This window comes from Equus asinus, chromosome 10, assembly GCF_041296235.1.
Source record: "Equus asinus isolate D_3611 breed Donkey chromosome 10, EquAss-T2T_v2, whole genome shotgun sequence".
Classification (NCBI taxonomy): Eukaryota; Metazoa; Chordata; class Mammalia; order Perissodactyla; family Equidae; genus Equus; species Equus asinus.
The window spans coordinates 66,449,289-66,468,044 of record NC_091799.1 but is presented as its reverse complement, the minus strand read 5'-3'; the positions used below and the strand labels follow the sequence as shown (position 1 = coordinate 66,468,044).

Sequence of the window (18,756 nt, the reverse complement as noted above, 5' to 3'; positions counted from 1 at the left end):
TAATTTTAGTGGTTTACCTCCCAGGGGTAGGTTTTAGTATATAACTTCTCACTTAACCATTGTTTTGGATGGGACTCTGTTTAAAATGATAAGCTTTAAGTTATTGGTTATTTTATTTAGGTCCTTTGTAGTTTCTTGTGAAATTTTATTTGGTATATAAAATAAGCTGTAAAAGTAATTTTTCTTTCCTACTGAGGTATTGGAACTATAATTTTAAGAGTACAACAAAAAGTTGTTGGGAAAGTAACATCAGATCACAAACATCACAGAACAGTTCTCTATTTAGCTTCATATCAAAATAGATAATTAAAATCCTTTATACATCCTAAAACACTTCAGTTTTCGTTTTTATGTCAGAAGACTTCAAAATGTAATCTAAGATGGTAGTAGAATTAGAGCTCAGAATGCCTGAATTTTTATGTAGTTCATTTTGATTAAGTATGCTCTTAAAATCTTGCATTTGTTTCATAAGTGTTTTGTTGGAATTTGTCTCAGGCTTTTCAGGTTTTCTACCCTGTCTCATATGAGCATTTAACATTTAAACATTTTTATTGTGATAGTGAATTAACCAGTTACATCTATTTCTTGTATCCACTCTTTTTTTTTTTTAAAAAAAGATTTCATTTTTCCTTTTTCTCCCCAAAGCCCCCTATTACATAGTTGTGCATTTTTAGTTGTGGGTCCTTCCAGTTGTAGCATGTGGGATGCCACCTCAGTATGGCCTGATGAGCATTGCCATGTCCGCACCCAGGATTCGAACCGGCGAAACCCTGGGCTGCCGAAGCGGAGCGCGTTAACTTAACCACTCGGCCATGGGGGCTGGCCCTTGTATCTGTCCACTCTTAACCTTTCTTTTAATAGACCAGTGCAGTTTGGGATAGTAGAAGTAGAATAATTCTGTAATATCTTGAGACTTTTTCTTTTGGTAAATATTTTAAGAAATTTGTGTGGCTTTAAAAAATTCTACCATAGCACTTACGTTTGAAAGAAGAATTTGAAAAAGGGAGATTAACAATGGTGTTGATAATTTTGTTCTTTAAGATTTCACTTTGGAGATTATTATGCAATTGTGAATATAAAACATTTGTCATTTAAACTTAGACATTTTGATGTTCAGAAAATTTGATTTTTTTCATTGACTAATAGTCTAAGCTCTATATTCAAATGAGTACCATTCCCCAGTTGGCTTCTTGCCTTATTTGAAGAAACTGTGAATTTACTATGTTTAGATTCAGCTGGCAACTTGAAACTTTTATGATGCAATTGAGAGAGGCTCCCAAAAAAGTTAAATTTAGAATGCAGAAGAGCAGCAGTTTCTAAAATGTTTGAGATGCTCATTGTGATGGTTGTAATTAAAAACAAAGTAGAAACCCTTTCAATTATGGAAATTTTCAAACATACGTGTAAGTAGAGAGAAGAGTATTTATACACCTCCTTGTACCAACATTTATAAACACGTGGACAGCTTTCTTTCAACTGTATACTTATTCAGCATTCCCTAGTTTATTTTAAAGCAAATTCCATATGTATCAGTTTAATCGTAAAGACTTCACTATGTCTTTCGTTTATATACCATCATCACACGAACCATTATCACATCTAAAATGATTAATAATTTCTTAATGTGATTTAATATCAATTCATGTTCAAATTTTTGATTGTTTTATATTTTTGTTTTTTAAAGGTTGGTTGCTTTGAGTAAGATCTATATAAAGTCTACACATTATATATGATTGTCCTTCCTATTGAAAGCCATTTATTTGTTGAAGAAACCAGATTGTTTGACCTTTAGAATATGCTGTGATCTGTATTTGGTGGATTACGTCCCTCCGATGTCCTTTAACTTTTTCCTTTATGTTGAATTTCCTGTAAATTAGTAGTTAGATTTCAGATTCCGTATGGGGTGGGGGCAAGAATACATCATAGATGGTGCTGTGTACATCCCTTCGTGTCATATCAGAAGACACTTGATGTCTGGTCTGTTTGTGGTAAGACCATTGTAGTTTTTTAAAATAAGCTTTATTGAGATATAGTTTATTTACAATAAAATTAGCCAGTTTTAAGCATACAATTTGATGAGTTTTAACAAATGTGTACATTCTATATAACCATCACCACAGCCAAGATGATACTTTATTACCTTGAAAATTTCCCCCTTCACATTTATTCTGCTGCTCTCCAGACCCTCCACCCCTACTCCACTGGTCTAGCTTTCTATGGTTTTTTTGTTAGGAATATTGGCCCCGAGCTGACATCTGTTGCCAGTCTTTTTTTTTTTTCCCTTCTCCCCAAAGCCCCCCAGTACATAGTTGTATATTCTAGTTGTGGGTCCTTTTACTTCTGCTATGTGGGACACCACCTCAGCATGGCTTGATGAGTGGTGCCATGCCCACACCCAGGATCCAAACCGGCGAAACCCTGGGCCACCGAAGTAGAGTGTGCAAACTTAACCACTCGGCCACAGGGCTGGCCCCTAATCTTCCTCTTTTTGCTTGAAAGATTGTCCCTGAGCTAAACGTCTTTTGCCATTCTTCCTCTGTGTTGTAAGTGGGACTCCACTGCCACAGCATGGTTTGATGAATGACCTATAGGTTCTCACCCGGGATCTGAACCCACGAACCCTGGGCCACCAAAGTGGAGTGCGTGAACTTAACCACTATGCCACTGAGCTGGCCCTTCTATCTTCATATTTTTACCTTTTCTAGAATTTCATTGTAAGTGGAATCTTAGAGTAAGATCATTGTAATTTAAAGGAGATATGGCTTAGGATAATTTTGGCCAGGAGCTACAGGTCTAATTCCTTCCATTTTTATACGACAGGGACTTGCCATGAGGTGTTGAAGCCTTGTTTCACTGAGTTGGAGAGACTGGACCTAAATGGCGCAGCATGACTTTGCTCCAGCCTGGCTTAATTTTCCTACTCCACCATCATCAACAAAGGTACCCTTTCTTGCATTCTCTCTCTCCTTTTTGTCTGCCTGCCTTTCTTTTCGTTCATGTTCTGCACAAATGTAGTTGAAGTGTGAAGCCTTAATACTTTTGCAAAGAAAGCTTTTGTATTACCAAGTTATTTCATATTTAATCTATTGGTTTTTATTGTTTAAAAAGTCTGTTTTCAATATACTGTCAGCATACTAAACCATTTACCTCAGAGTTGTCTTCTGTATTAATCGAAGTTCCACACATTTTAATTCAAACTAGTTAGATACATTGAACATTATTTTTGCATCTTACCTTTTTCTATACTATTCTTCTGATAACTTACTTTACTGTATATAATTGTTAAAAAAAATCGGTAGTTTCTGAAGTCTTTCCATATAACTGGAGGATTTCTTTTCCAAATAAATAAGACTGAATGGCATGTTACTAAACTTTCAGTAGTGATGAGAATGTTGCAACATTGTTACATATCACGACTTACTAATCTAAGAAATGTTTATTTTACTTAAAAACCAAGACAGAATAGTTTGTATAAGATTTACTAGGCATTGAAATTGTCATCGACTTAAAAGATGTGCTAAGAGGGATCTTGGAATTGTATAGAATCAATCCACCTGGCTTAATAGCTGTCTTCCACTTTGTTTTTTTCCCCATAGTGCAAAGGAATCAAGAGAGGGCCTTGATCATCTGCTTGCCTATTAATCAAGCTCTACCATGCTAAGGCATTCATTTTGGGTACAGGCAGTACTTATAAAACAGTTATTAAAAACAGCTCTTCTGGGAACAATTTTAAATTCTGAAAGTTGTTCCCCAATAAGGACTTGTCAGATCATAGTAAATTTGGCTCCCAATATATTGAAAAAGGTGCATTGGAGTGACAAAATTCTATTAGATAATTATGGTAGATAATTATATTATCTAACAGAATTTTGATGTTTAAAGATGGATCTTAATGATCATATAAACTGACCTTATTTTATATAGATGGATTCTCTGGAAGGTTAATTGGCTTGCCTGTTTTCACGTAATTAGTGTGAGCCTAGACTAGAATCCAGGATGCATTTCCTATTCTGTACTCTTCCCGTACGACTCATTTTGAGATTCTGTAAAATGATTAAACATTTCATTTCATAGACTCTAAAATGGATTCGAAGTTGTTAGGGAATGACTTCTACGGATTAAGCTACCGAGATCACTTCTTATAGACTCTCTGTTTCCCCCTGTTCCTCTTAAATGTAGGTCTCTGGAATTTGCTTCCTTGTTTTTTTTAGTGGGTTCGTTTTTTTCCTAGGCTTACTTCAGAATATATTGTGTGTTTTCTGCTTTCCCCTTTATTTCCGTTTTCTCTTTTGCTCATTTTCTCTGAAATAAGTGTAAGACTTATTTTCATTTTTAAGCAGATCCGTAAAAGTTACCAGCACCTGGAAAGTTAGTTATAAAACATTAGAAAACTTGAGAATAACTTTTTGTCTTCATCTAGATGTTAATCTGAGTTGATTAAGATCGACTGTTGTTAGGTGGGGTGAAATCCTTACTGCTTTTTAGAACCTGACTCTTGATCTGGATATAAGCCCTCCTGAATGATGATGGTGATTTTGAGAATTGGGATTGCCTATTCTAAATTCTCAATTATTCTAATTTATTCTAAATTATGTCCAGAAAATGGTATCATTTTAAACTCTTAACTAGTAGTATTTGAAACTGTTTCCTTAAACCTTACCCAAAGTGGTTTTGACAAACACACACACACACACCTTTTAGTAATGACTTCTTTTCTTATACCTTCTGTCTTATCCTTTCATCTCTCAAAAATCACTATTTGTGGATTCTTCTTTATAATTAACCTCCTTCTTTCTGCCAGAGCCCTTTTAATTTTATCCTGAGTAAATGGAACTACTGAGTTCAAAATTAATTACTGAGTACTCACTCAGGAACTGAGTAAATTCATTACTATTGGGGTCTCTATTTCAACTTAATCAGAGTTTTTTGTTTATTTGGTTTTTGAAGGGGTGATGTGAAGACTTGAATTAAGGGTAAAAATATTTTCAGAACTTCACATAAGTAGTTTTCTGAGGTGTGTAGAATTTTAGCCCCATCATGTGGTGAAATTTTAAACTGCATGTGGTTGATTTTATGTCTGTAACATAGGACATTGTCTTTTGAACTGTTGATTGGGACCCAGTAAGAAGTAAATTTTAATGTTTTTGTATCCACATAGATATAATTAAAACAAAAGTCAGGGGCTGGCCCGGTGACTGAGTGGTTGAGTTCGAGTGCTCCACTTCTGTGGCCCAGGGTTTCATTGGTTCGGATCCTGGGCAGGGACGTGGCACCTCTCATCAAACTACACTGAGGTGGCATTCCCGCATAGCACAATCAGAAGGATCTACAACCAGAGCGTGCAACTGTGTACTGGGGGGCTTTGGGGAGAAGAAGAAGCAGCAGGAAAGATTGGTAACAGATATTAGCTCAGGTGCCATTCTTAAAAAAAAAAAAAAAAAGTCATATACCTGTGGCGCACTAATGTTTTCTCTTGTCTTCTGTTCATTTTTATTCTTTTAAAAAAATGCAAATTGCTACTGATTTCATCATCCTTTAATAGGTTCTGACTGCAGTTTGAAAAGTAGCATTTTTATTTTTGAAGGAATACTCAATTGAAATGGTTGTAGATACTGAAAAATTTAGATACCTTTTTAGATACCCCTTTGTTTAAGATCCTTTTCCTTCTTATCATCATACCCTAGGAAGGATGATAAAATGGTCCCTGTAATCAGGCTGAGGTGTCCTTTCATAGTAGTAATCCTTTGAAGAAGGGGAATGTCCCTGGGATGTGGTTTTAAAAGAGTAAGATGAGTCTAAGAGGCAGAAAGTAGGGGAATTTTTATTCTTTTTAAACAAACAAAAATAGCATGTTTTGATGAGATTGAACTATAGTCAATACATTATCATATTCCTATTTGATATTCTTTACTTATTTCTCTTTCTAAAACAGTATTGTTTTATTGATTCTTTTATGGCAACATTTAAAAAATGATAATACTGTACCAAAACTTTTCTTCAGTGATGTAAGCAGTGTCAGTTTGCACTGAAAATATGTGCTATTTAAACTTTAGGCTCAGAGAGGATTAGAAAATTCAGGCAGACTGGTAGACAAGTTCATTGAAACTTCTTGTTTACTATGTAGAGTTTTATGTTAACTACTGATTCAGATATTCTGGGCATCAGAGAGAGAAAATTGATAAACTGTTTTTTAAAGGAATCCAGAAAAAGATTTAAAAGGTGTAAAAGGGAGAGAGATGTTTTCTTCCTTGCTCATTGTAGTATCTTATGTTTCTTGAGTCATTACTACATACTAATCATTGTGTAAAATGCTTTGTATGGTGGCTAATAAAAGTTGTAAGAAGTAAATACTCTGATTTTTTCCCCCATTTTCAGATGAGGGAGCTGAGCTTGAGAGAGAGAAGTCACCGCCCCAAAGTGCTAAAGCTAGGATAGGAACCTTGGTGTGCCAGACTTTAAAATTTATCAGTTTAATAACTTTCTTTTCTTGATTATTAGGTAGTAGACTAATTTTCAGAAGTGAAATATCAGGATGCTTTTATGCATACACCGGAATATATTTTTATCCTGGTTTGGATAAACACATGAAATTGCCTTTTTTTCCCCCTTCAAGGATGGCATCTCCAGTATCTTTCTGTAGTTGGTACACGGGAATCTGACTCTTTTCAGTGCCTATATAATCTTTTATTGAGTAGATCTACATGGATTATTTAATTAGTTACCTGTTAATGGACTAGGCTGCAGGACTATCTGGGCATCTCTTGAATATATTCGTAGGGTAAATTCTTAGCAGTAGAATCAGTGGATTAAAAGCTTTCTACATTTTGATATAGCCTAATTGCTTTCCCTCCACAAAGGCTGTACCAATTTATAATCCCATCAGAATTTTATGAAGAGGCCAGTTTTTTCAATTTTGGCAACTGGATATTTTTACGTTTTTAAGTCTTCATGAATTTGGATGAAAAATACTACTTCAGTCTTTTGATTTGCATCGTTTAATTATGGTTGAGCATGTTTTTGTGTTAGGAACTATTTCTAAGAACTTCTTGTTCATGTAATCTGTAATAGCTCTTTTCATGTTGAAGCATTTGTTTGCCATATCTGTTGCAAATATTTTCCTCTGGTAAGTTTTTTTTAAAAACCATATGAAAAGTTTTAATGAAATATTTCAACATACAAAGAAGTATAGGGAATAATTAAATGAACACTTACTAACCACCCAAAATAGGGATAGGAGTGGATAGGAATTTTTTAGGCCACTGCTCCTCAAACTTGAATAGGTAAAATAAGCTGGGGATTTTATTAAAATGCAAATACTGATTTCAGTAGGTCTTGGATAGGGCCCTAGTTCTAACAGTCTTCAAAGTGGTGTTGATTCTGCTTGTCTGTGGATGGACCACACTTTGAATAGCAAGGCTCTAACCTATAGTTAGAAGAAAAATTGCTGGGCATTGATTAGATATTGCCAAACTCCTTTTCCATGTGGTGTACTGATTTACACTCCTGTATGCTGTGTATAACTAGTCTCTGTACTTTGTACTCTTGGCAAGACATTGTCAGATTATGGTAGTTAACATTTTTTGCCAGTCTTTGTTACAAAGTGCATTTTCACTGTTTCTTGGACATTGGGTTACATTTCTGTGAATTGCCTGTTCACATCCTTTGTTTATTATTTCTTTTGGGTTACTTTTGTTTTCTCTTGGCTTAGGAAATACATACATGCGTCCATACATATGTGTATGTGTGTGTATGTATATGTATGTCTATATGTACGTACATATATATGTCATTTTTAATGTCTTTAAAGTTAATTTTTTTCTAGTCTTGCATGTATTTCACTAAATGTATCAAGTACCTTGTAGTACTTGTTGCTGTTTTAAATGCTATTTTTAAAAGATTTCTTATTAAGTCTTTGTTGCAGATATATTGTATCTTATGTTAGTATTGTATTTAGCAACTTTGATTAATTCTTATTCTGTAGTGTCTTTTAGATTTTTTAATATGGACAATCATTTGTTCACAAATACTATCAGTTTTCTTTCTACCTCTTCAATCCTGTCACTTGTGTTTCTTACTCGTATTTTACTGTGCTGACTATATGTCAGACTCTGTGAAGGGTCTGGGATTTTACCCTACTTGCAGGCTAACAGGCTAGCCTGTTACTCTTTCATGGATGCCAGTAGATTCCTGGGTCAGAGACAAAGAACTTTATTACTCATGGCACAGCAAGCAGCATAAGCATGATGTTGGTACTAAAACCTTTGAGAGCTGACATGGAGGGGCCCAGGTGGATGCTGCCCTTGGACTGGGTGGGTAATGTATCACATTTATCATAAGCCTACTCTTTGTCCTGGAGAAGGATATTACCTATCCCTCAATGTTGGTCTCTGCAAACATAACTCTGAGAAATGGGCCATATATAGAGCAGTCAAGGCCCTGCATTCTTGGCGTACAACTAAGAATATGCTGGGATGCTCAGGGCCCTTGGTAGATTACTTGTCCCAACAATCTGCCTGTCAGCCCTACATGTTCTCGGCTGAACTTGAATTTTCACGATTGTACCACTCTGTCAGCCACTCTGATTCATTTGACTAACAGAGGCTAGAACCAAATCCATTTAATTTGCCTTATACAACATTTAATTAAGGCTACTGTCAACATCCCAAGCAGCAGGATGAGGCCAGGATTCAGCCAACTGTGAATAAGTCCTGGGGGGATCCAGTAGATGATTCTTTTTAGCCTGCCAATATGTGGTCTAAGGCACTTTGTTATCCACAAAAAGCTACTTAAGGGAGTTTAAACTGACCTGATACTTGGTGTCATTACCTATAATTATAGGGGGGAATAGATGGGCCAAAAAGCAGACCTCATCCTCAATAGAAGACATTCTGTGGCTTATTTTCCCCTACATGCAAACATCACCTGAAAGGGCACAGATCACTACAGTTTGGGGTTTGTTATTAAAGTTGATGTGGATTGCTATTATATTAGTTTGGTTAAGAAACGTGAACAGTGTCACCATTAGTTGCAACCTCTGTTGCCACACATGGTATAACCTAAGACCACCCAGGTGTTAGGAGAATCAAATGAGTTTTTATTAGTCAGACTAAAACAAGGTTGTGCCTATTTGAGTGTTTTTTACACATTTACTTTTAGGAGATGCTGTTGATATCAGGCACAGCAGAGTAGTTTAGGACTGTCCATGGCCACATGCATTTTTTTCTGATTTCAAAGCATATTGATGGGGATGACAAATCTAGGAGTTGGTCAGGGTGTTATCCCCAGCCGCTGTTTGATTCAGGCTCTGGTGCTTGTTCTGTGGAATACAGAGAGCGTTAATTGTTCTCCTTCCTCCCTGCACCTTCTGTGGTCAAAGATGTTCTCTCTTCGGGTACTGATGTTTTTGCTTTCCCTCTACAGCCATAAAATCAGTGTCCCCCATTCCAGTAGCTCTGACATCACTTAAAAAAAAATCCCTACTTGCACCCAGATCTTTTTATCTGGAGGAGTTGGATATGAGTGGGACAAGGATATTTTTACATAATTTGCAGAGACCTGTAATAACCCTCATGTTGTAGGGGCACTGTAGGGGGGACTCGGTGAAAAGTATTCTCAAGCAAATGGTCATTGACTACAGATCTAGGGCCATGTCAGTCCAATGAGAGATTCCAGTTGGCCAAACCAGATTGTTTGAATTCCCTAGGTTCCTTTTTGGGTAGGCCATCACCCTGAGGAGTGGCCTGGCTTGTAGTTGCTCTTAGGGGAAGGAAAGAAACATCATCTCCAGGGATAATCAGGGCAGAATCCTGAATTTTTAAAAGAGGTCTCTCTAATAACTTCACTTCTTTCATCCTGATTACTAACCGGAAAGTGGCTAAGAGGAGATGATCATCTTTTGGCTATCCTGCGTTCATTAACCAAACTCTCTTTCTATGGTGTGTGAAGAGATGAGGGACATGGAGTTGTAGATTGTTCTGAGTTGAATTTTGAGGAGACTGTTTGAATGCTTGACAGTACTGGATGCCTGTGGATAGTAGTGAGTATAGAATGTCCATTGAATACTTTGAGTATCGGCCCATTGCGGGGTGACCTTTTTGACAAAAGACGTTGTGTTATTGGACTCTTAGTGGTCTGGAACACCAAAAACAAGATGTGGATTAATTTAAGAGTCAAAATAATGTGACCAGAGTTAGCCGACCAGACTGCAACAGTAACACCATAAACTGAAAGTTTCAACAGTGATGAGACACCATTGATAGATCCAAGAAGTGATCAAAGGTTTGATGTAGTTCCCCTTGTGTAATGTGGTCTGCTCCTCAGTGAGACAAATGGACCAACTTTTGCAGGAGTCACAAGTTGGCATGCAGTGGTGGCTTCTGCATCAAAAGATAAACTCCTTTGTTTTTGTGACCAGTCTATGATAGTGGATATATTCCATGTCTGGTGTGATGATGGATCTGAGTAGCATGTTAGAGGCTTGATCAACATTCTAATATTGGCCATTCTCAATGCCATTCACTCTCATCAGACAGCATCCTTACTGTGAGTATCTATATGAGTGACTCGATTTGTCTCAGCAGCAGCTGCAGTTTTCCACAGTTTGTTACCCCCAAAGAGGTGTCTTTAATCTGCTAGTCTGTAGTTTTTTCGGTGACAGACTAGATGATTAGGCCATTGACAACAGCCCAAGGTCAGAAAAATAGAAAATGTGTAGTCCTTAATATTATTTAAGGCAAGGGTCACAGCTTTAATTTTAGCCCATTGTGCTGACTGGCATATACCCGTTTGGTTTTTCAGTTCTTGGCGCTGGATGGCTGCTGCCACCCAGTGGACACCATCATCTTTTAACTTCGTTGAACTATCAGTGAACCAATTCCAGGTATTTAGGGAACTTCTGTGATTTGAGAGCCTTAATGAACCAGTAGCTTGTTACAGGTGGCAGGAAAGGGAATAAGGTTTACCCTAAAGGGTAGTTGCTACTTCTTCATGCAGAACTGAAATGTCCCTAGGACCAGGCTGGCTGCACCTTTGAACACACCATTTCCACTTGATCAAGAGCCCTGGTCGGCCCTTACTGGTTTGTTTTTAGTTTGATTGTTCTCTTTGAATAAGAGCTCAGCGGTAGGGCCAGAGCCACATTCCCTTTAAAAAAGGAGTGTACTTGGTGTATGTGTCAGGCAGATGGCGCTGCTGTACTGGGAAATAGCCTCTCTGAATACTCTAGTAGCTGTCAAGTCTTCAACTACATCTCTGATTTTCTTTTCTTTCCTTCTAGGAGCCTGTACTCTTTTTGCTAGACTGCTTAGAAGAGGTTGGGAATCAGGCAGAACCTTGAGCATTTCCATTACAGGAATATAACAGTACCAACTGTAAAATACAAGAACAGTATATTGAATTGGCCTAAAGGCTCCACCTGCAAGATCACTTTAATTTCCTTTTCCTACTGCTGAATTTTCTTTAAACTCCATTAGTTAAATTGGGGCACTTAGGGCTCCTTTTCTCACTGTGAGGACACAGGCTAAGGAGTTTAGTACATGCGTGTCAGGACTATAATCTAAACTTTCGGGAGATTAAATGATTCCTTCTGCTGGGAATGTGGGAAAGTACACGGTGGAGGAGAAGACTACCTTTGGGGATAGCATGGGTGTCTTGGAGGCTTTTTGTTTCTCTTCTAGCTCCTCAACCCAGGGTTGGTGTTGCTTCCTCCCCGTGTGCCTCCTGGGTCCAGCAAGTACTAGGCTGGTGCTTTTCCTGCCGCCGTGCACCACACTCCTCAATACCAGTACTTTAGCCACCCTATGGTTAGTACTATCTCCTCCCTGTGGGAGTGGGTAGGATGGTGACTTGAGTGCCTGTGTTCAGCAGAGCTATAAAAGTTTGTCTTAAGTTTGTCCTTAAGTTCGGCATACTTGACTTTCTTGAGAGGGCAGCTGAGATCAGTGTAGTGGGGAAGAAAGGGATCAGGGAGTACAAAGGGCACAGAACACTTCCACTCCAGGAAGCTAGGCTCTTCATTTACTTTGTTTCCAGGAGGCAGCAGTAGCTCAGCCTTAACAAGTTTACTTCTCATGTTTTCTCTTCTTCCAAACTCTATGTCCTCATTGCTGACACTAGTTATTTCAGCTTTGGAGACCCCTTGACTCTGCAGTCACAGCCATATTGCTTTTCATCTCAAACCTCATCGTCATGATAAAACATCTCTTCCTTTTCCTACTCAGAGGAGAGTTAAAAACAACCAAAGCACCATTTGTACACCTTGTTTCAATCCTGCCTCTTGCCAGCTGGCCACTAAACAGTGAGGGGCTGTTACTTCCACCCATCACTTGGATGAGAGGAGTTACTGCCAAATTCTGGAGAGTCTTCTCATGTGCCCTAATCTACCCATGTCTTTCTTTTTCCAGAAAATTTTAGCTCTGTCAGTATTACATCCTCATTACTAAAACTGCTAGGGTCTGTAAAGGGTTTGGGATTTTACCCTACTTGCAAGCTTAGCACGCTAGCCTGTTACCGTTTCATGAATGCTGGCAGAAGACACGAGATGATCAAGGACTTTATCTTTGACAGCACAGCAAGCAGCATGAAGCTGAGGCAGGGGGCAGTAGGTGAACTGACACCAACAAGTTTCACAGGGGCAATGTGGAAGGGCCTAGTGGGATGCTAGGGGTATGTGCAGTGGGTTTTCATTGCAATTGCAATGGCAATTGCAAATCTGCTCTTTGTCCTAGAGGGAATTGTAATAGAAGTGCAACCCAAGAGAAGTTGTCAGAATGTTAAAAGTTGCGAGTTTTGTTTGTGATTTTATCAGATCGATGGATTAATATTGGGGAAAACCAGTAACTTTTATAAATAGTTGTGACTTGTATGTTTTTTAATACATTTCTCATTTTTTTCAAATAGTTTTTATACATTCTTTGATGAATTTTTTAAACATTTGCTTTTGGGGGAAAAAGTTTGGAAATAAATCTGGAGAACTTAAAATAGAACTGTAGCTTCCTTTGCTATAATTTCTGATGTTGAAGAAAACCTCCAGCTATTTAAATCAAGTAGTGTATGACAAAAATTGTTAACGTTTTGTTGTAAAAGAAGTGCACTATATTTTGTCTTGCTTTCCTTATGGTCGCATTTTACCTTAAGGTTTTTGCCTAAGTGGATGTAGTTGTTGAGCTCTTTCAGGTGCTCTTGTTTCAATTAAGTGGAAGAAGATGGACCAACAATAGAAACCATCTTATGTTACCAGTTACCAAACATTGAAAATAGCTACAAAATGTTCTTCTTAACTAAGCCAGACTATTATTAGTTTAAAAAGTTATATTCAGGTTTTGTATGTATGTTTACCTATATTCTTATAATTTGTTTCAGTCGTCATTGAATTTTGAGAAGCATTCTGAAAACTTTTCATGGACGGAAAATCGTTATGATGTGAATCGTCGACGACACAACTCTTCAGATGGCTTTGATTCTGGTATTGGACGTCCTAATGGAGGTAAAATTTGCTAAGGAATGATAGAGTTTAAGGATAATTTTCTTCATGTTCTTTTAAGAATGCTTTGTGATTCAATCTTAAGCTTAACCATCTTCTTTGAATTTATAAAACTTTACCATTATCAAATAAAGGTAACTTCGGAAGGAAAGAAAAAAATGGATGGCGTACGCATGGAAGAAATGGTACTGAAAACGTAAATCATCGAGGGGGATACCATGGTGGAAATTCCCGTTCTCGTAGCAGTATTTTCCATTCTGGAAAAAGCCAAGGACTACATGAAAACAACATACCTGACAATGAAATGGGGAGGAAGGAAGACAAGAGAGAACGCAAACAGTTTGAAGCTGAGGATTTTGTAAGTTTCTTGTAATTTTAATACAAACGAGGTTTTTGTAAGTACCATTTTAGCATCAAGGTGCTCTCATGAGGTTTTATCAGTATACCTTGTTTTCTATAGAGATCACACTTGACAGGTCCAATTATTTTTAATCCTTACATTTTGTGAGGTTTTTGTTCATAATTTTCCCCTCCCCTAATTCTCTCCCTTTTTCTCTCCTCCACCTGCTTATTCCTGTGTCTCATCTTGTGGTCTTTTAAAACTTTTGATAAATTTATGTCCTTTTATTCCTTATAGAAATTTGAACAGTTTCCCTTAGAAATGATGGCTGAACTTAATTGCTTATTTGAAAGTGCATCATAATATCTCTAAAAAGCTGTTAAGCTTTTGGAAAGGATGTTTTACCGGTATATTTTACTTGATGGTCTGTTTTAAGTAATACTTGATTATTCATGTGTGACATTTAAACTAACCCCAGGATAGCGCTCCTTGTCTTTTAGCTACTTTGTCTATTCAGAAGTTTCATTGTGGTTAGGGAAGGCAGGCTAATTGTTAGCCTGGGTCACATACAATTAGGAATGTTAACTCCACTGTTGAAAACAAGTATGAACTAATTAGAAACAGAATTTTCTTAATTTTTTCTTATCACTAAATCTTCACCATGTGGCTTATCTAAACACTATACTTCTCAAGCTACATAAAATTGATCTAGTATATAATCTTATTTATCTAGTTGTGATTCATTCCTGGTAATTAATTTTTTTGTATATGTTGTTCGTTCTTCATTTAACATATAGTTGAGTGGCTCTGTGAGTCTAGCTGTTATTGGCCCTCAGAATACGTAGGTGAACAAGATAGAGAAGGTCCCTACTCTCATTGAGTTTCTATTCTATAGGGGACATTCAGAACATAAAAGGAAAAATAGTATTCTGCAGAGAATTTAGAGAGGAAGTGACTTGGTGACTTCTTTGGTTTGGGAAAGGAGAGGTTTTTCTAGTGAAGTGACATTTAATCTGGGACCTCCTTAATAAGGAGTGAGCTTTGTTAAGACTGGGAGGAAGAAGGGAAGAGTTAGTGCAAAGGCCTTAAGGTGGGAGCAAGCTTGTAGTGTTTAAGGGATAAAAATTAGGGCAGTGTGGGTAAAAAGTAGTATTAGACCAGGTTAGAGGGGTAAGAAAGGGTTTCAGTTGAGTAGGGCTTTTGTACATAAGGGTAGAGAATTTTGGTTTAATTCCACATGCAGCAGGAACCCTCTCTGGAGGGAAGTCATGTTATCTGATTTTAGTTTTTTAGACTGTGCCAGTTCTTGTATCTCTCTTTTTTTTTTTTAAAGATTTTATTTTTTTCCTTTTTCTCCCCAAAGCCCCCCAGTACATAGTTGAATATTCTTCGTTGTGGGTCCTTCTAGTTGTGGTATGTGGGACCCTGCCTCAGCGTGGTTTGATGAGCAGTGCCATGTCCGCACCCAGGATTCGAACCAACGAAGCACTGGGCCGCCTGCAGCGGAGCGCGCGAACTTAACCACTCGGCCACGGGGCCAGCCCCAGTTCTTGTATCTTAAATGGGTTACAGTGAGCAGGGAGACCAGTTAGGCAGCAGTGTCCCTAGTTCAGGAGAAAACAGTGGCTTTAACTGGGTAGCTGTGGTAAGTGAAGATAAGTGATTTTGGATATGGTTTGATGGTAGAATGGATGGAGGGTGGATGTGAGAGAATTTGATAGATTGGATTTAGGGCAGGGGAGTTGTGAGGAAAAGACCTTCTTGGGTCCTGTAATCAAGTAACCTTGGGCTCACTATGCCTTCTCATTTTTATGGTCCATTTTTTCCACTTGCTAATTACCACAAAAGGGAATTTTTGTAATATAAACAAACCAGGAATGATAGTAGTATGCTCTCATAGTGTCTGAGGGTTGAATGAGTAGTACAAGTAGATCACTTAAAACAGTGCTTGGCCCATAGTAAGCACTCAGTAAAACCTAGTTGTTGCTCTTGTTATTATTATACCCCACCTCCACTTGTAAGGTGGTGGGCCTTAGCTATTATAATCCTATACCTGGAATATAGACCTATAGTGTAATTTCTAATACTATATTTTTTAAGAAGCACGTGTAACCTCCACTAAAGTCTTCTCAATCCTGTGTAGTTTGTATCAAGGAATCATACTGGTATGTGTGCATACTCTTTTGGGACTTTGCTGTAAGTCAGTAGAGTGTTAATTAACTATTGTGGGTAATTAAATATTTATATTAGAATTCATTTTATTCAAATGTGTTAAGAGCCTTCTTTAAGGCGGGCTATGTTGCTAGGTAACGTGGAAAATATCTGATACAATTGCTGGAAGTTTAGGATTCTAGAGAGTGAATGCGTATACTAAGATTAGCTTTAGAGTAGACATTTAATGCTCAACTCAGTTTTGTTCTTAAAATCCTGAGCATCACTTGTTGAAATAAAAGTTTGCCCTTTGCTTTGAGAATGAGTGTGTTAACTAAAGCACCTAGCAATGAAAATTTAACAGAATAGTTGGGAAATGATCTGATTTTCCTCTTCCCTGCTTCTTTTTTATTTTTACTTTTTTAATTTCTTTATTTTTTTTGAAGAAGATTAGTCCTGAGCTAACTACTGCCAATCCCCCTCTTTTTGCTGAGGAAGACTGGCCCTGAGCGAACATCCATGTCCATCTTCCTCTACTTTATACATGGGATGCCCGCCACAGCCTGGCTTTTGCCAAGCATTGTCATGCCTGCACCCAGGATCCTCACTGGCGAACCCCAGGCCGCCGAGAAGTGGAACGTGCGAACCTAAACGCTGTACCACCAGGCTGGCCCCTTCCTTGCTTCTTGACCTTATGCTAAGAAAGGATGATTCCTCAGATTCATGCAAAGACTGCATTCTCTTGAGTTTGCTCTAGGTTTTTTTGTTTGTTTGTTTGTTTGTTTTAGTTCACACCTTTTCCTCAGGTAGTTGGGGATGAGGAGAATATTTGAAGACACTTTCCTTGTTTTCCCCTGACTAGGAGTGAGTATAGATAGTAACCATTTTAATGGTTAGCAGAATAAGATGAAAGTAAGTTTTATGAATAGTTAGTTTTTAATCGTTAAAAGAGTTGATAATGTGTCAGGTTTTTTAGTTTGGTTTGAGGTTACTTTTAAAAGAATTTATTTTTAAAATGTGAGCAGTTTAAACATTTGTTTTATTCTTTAAATTTCCGTTTTCTTTCAGCCGTCTTTAAATCCTGAATATGAGAGAGAACCAAATCAGAATAAATCTTTAGCTGCAGGTGTATGGGGTAAGTAATTTTTGATCTATCTTTGAGGGGTATAAAATATTATTTGTAGGTTTTACTTGTGTTTTGTAAAATAATAGGCTAGAGTTAAACTTTCTCCTTTAAATATCTGTTTTTGATATGCTAAGCTACGAAAAAGGTAACATCTTTAAAAACAAGATATTGAGGATAGAAGAAGAGTTTGATTTGAAATAGTTGATTTGCATATGTTAGTACCATTAAGTATACTGAAATAAGAGTTTTTTTTTAAATGGTCATAAGTTAATGTGATGAACTGATGTTGTTTGGAGAGAAGCCTGATCTAAAGAAACAAAAAACTTAGTTTAAATTAATTTTTAGTTTTTCAAAGTTGAAAACTTAGTCAACTGGAAAGATAAATACTTCTAATCGTAGTGTGACATAAAATTAATCTTTTTATCTACGAAAATGGTTATACATAGAGAGTATTAAAAATCTATAAATTTGCCTATGGAATTAGTCTATGTTTGAAATTATTTGCCTTTTTGATTGTCAAAGCTTAATGACAGTTCTTCTGGTAATAACGCCCTTTTCTTTAAAACTGCTGAGAGTTTAATTTGATAGCATCTTACAGAAGATTAAACTGCACTCATATAGTACAAATTAGACAGCTTGTTCGAGATTCAAGTGAAGTTTAAAATAATGAAAAAATTTTAAATATGAACATTTGATATCTGAAAAATAAATTTAATTATTTGATACGAAATTCAAAGGTGATGTATCCACTTTGGAACTTGTACACATGTTCATTTGTATTTTTCTATTGAAAATCAACAACTTACCAAAACAAAAGGATTGTGGCTTATGACAGCATACTAGTCCTAACAATAAAGGCATTATTTTAAACTTTGCCACTTCCTATGCTGTTCTTTATTGTATTTATGGGGTGATACTCTAGGGAATTATTTTGTTTTCTTTTGATCTCCCAATTTATTTAAGGGCTTTTTGAGGGTGGGGGTGGGGGTGGTCAGACACTTTTGTTAGAACCATGTGAATGGCATTGTTTTTTCTGTATTGCAAATTAGTATTTCTACCACTCTCCCCAGGCCTACACGCCCAGACACACACATACCCAACCAAAAAAATCTCCCAAGCTCCTCTCTTAGGTATGTTTCCTTATTATTCAGTTTTTCTGGGAACAGCTGATTGCGTAAGAATATAGAACCACCTGGAAGGTGTTAAATAGAATCTCTAAGAAAGTAGGAGTAATTTGGATTTGGTTACAATGAAAGTAACTAAAAAATCAAGAATGTTAGTGAGCGTTTGTCATATAAAACTACCTATAGATACTATTGGTACTGATCCTTGGTTAATTTAATAATTTTAGAAATGATTTAAAGGCAAATACATCTGAAAATATTGAGAATAAAATGTATTAATTTAAAGATTTTGGTTCTGCTGTTTCAGGGTTGATCTAAGGATTTTGAGCACTAGTTGAAAAGATGTTTAAAAGGAAGATGTGCTCTTTACTGTGTCTTAGGTAAACTAAGAAGTGTGTCTGCATTAGAAAAAAGAAAATGGTTAATTGTGGCTTGGTTAATTGTTAAATTCCTAGTACTTCCCATAGGAATACAATGAAGCTTTCATTGTATTACACTTCACTATTCCTTTCTCACTCTTCCCCCTGGGTTCCCA

The 18,756-nt window shown here is 37.0% G+C and overlaps 1 protein-coding gene across 4 annotated transcripts in view; it reads left to right on the top strand.

Annotated features, from left to right (window-relative positions):
• Positions 1-18,756, top strand: part of GPBP1 (GC-rich promoter binding protein 1) — a 95,207-nt gene that overhangs the window by 46,869 nt on the left and 29,582 nt on the right. For 2 of the 4 annotated variants that reach the window (XM_014860375.3, XM_044771821.2), the window contains exons 3-7: positions 2,821-2,940; positions 13,360-13,483; positions 13,615-13,838; positions 17,040-17,106; positions 18,168-18,227. In XM_014860375.3, coding sequence (XP_014715861.1) covers positions 2,878-2,940; positions 13,360-13,483; positions 13,615-13,838; positions 17,040-17,106; positions 18,168-18,227 — 538 coding nt within the window. In that variant the 5' untranslated portion in view covers positions 2,821-2,877. The remainder of the gene's footprint in view (positions 1-2,820; positions 2,941-13,359; positions 13,484-13,614; positions 13,839-17,039; positions 17,107-18,167; positions 18,228-18,756) is intronic. The other 2 variants (XM_014860377.3, XM_070519641.1) reach the window with 1 other exon arrangement.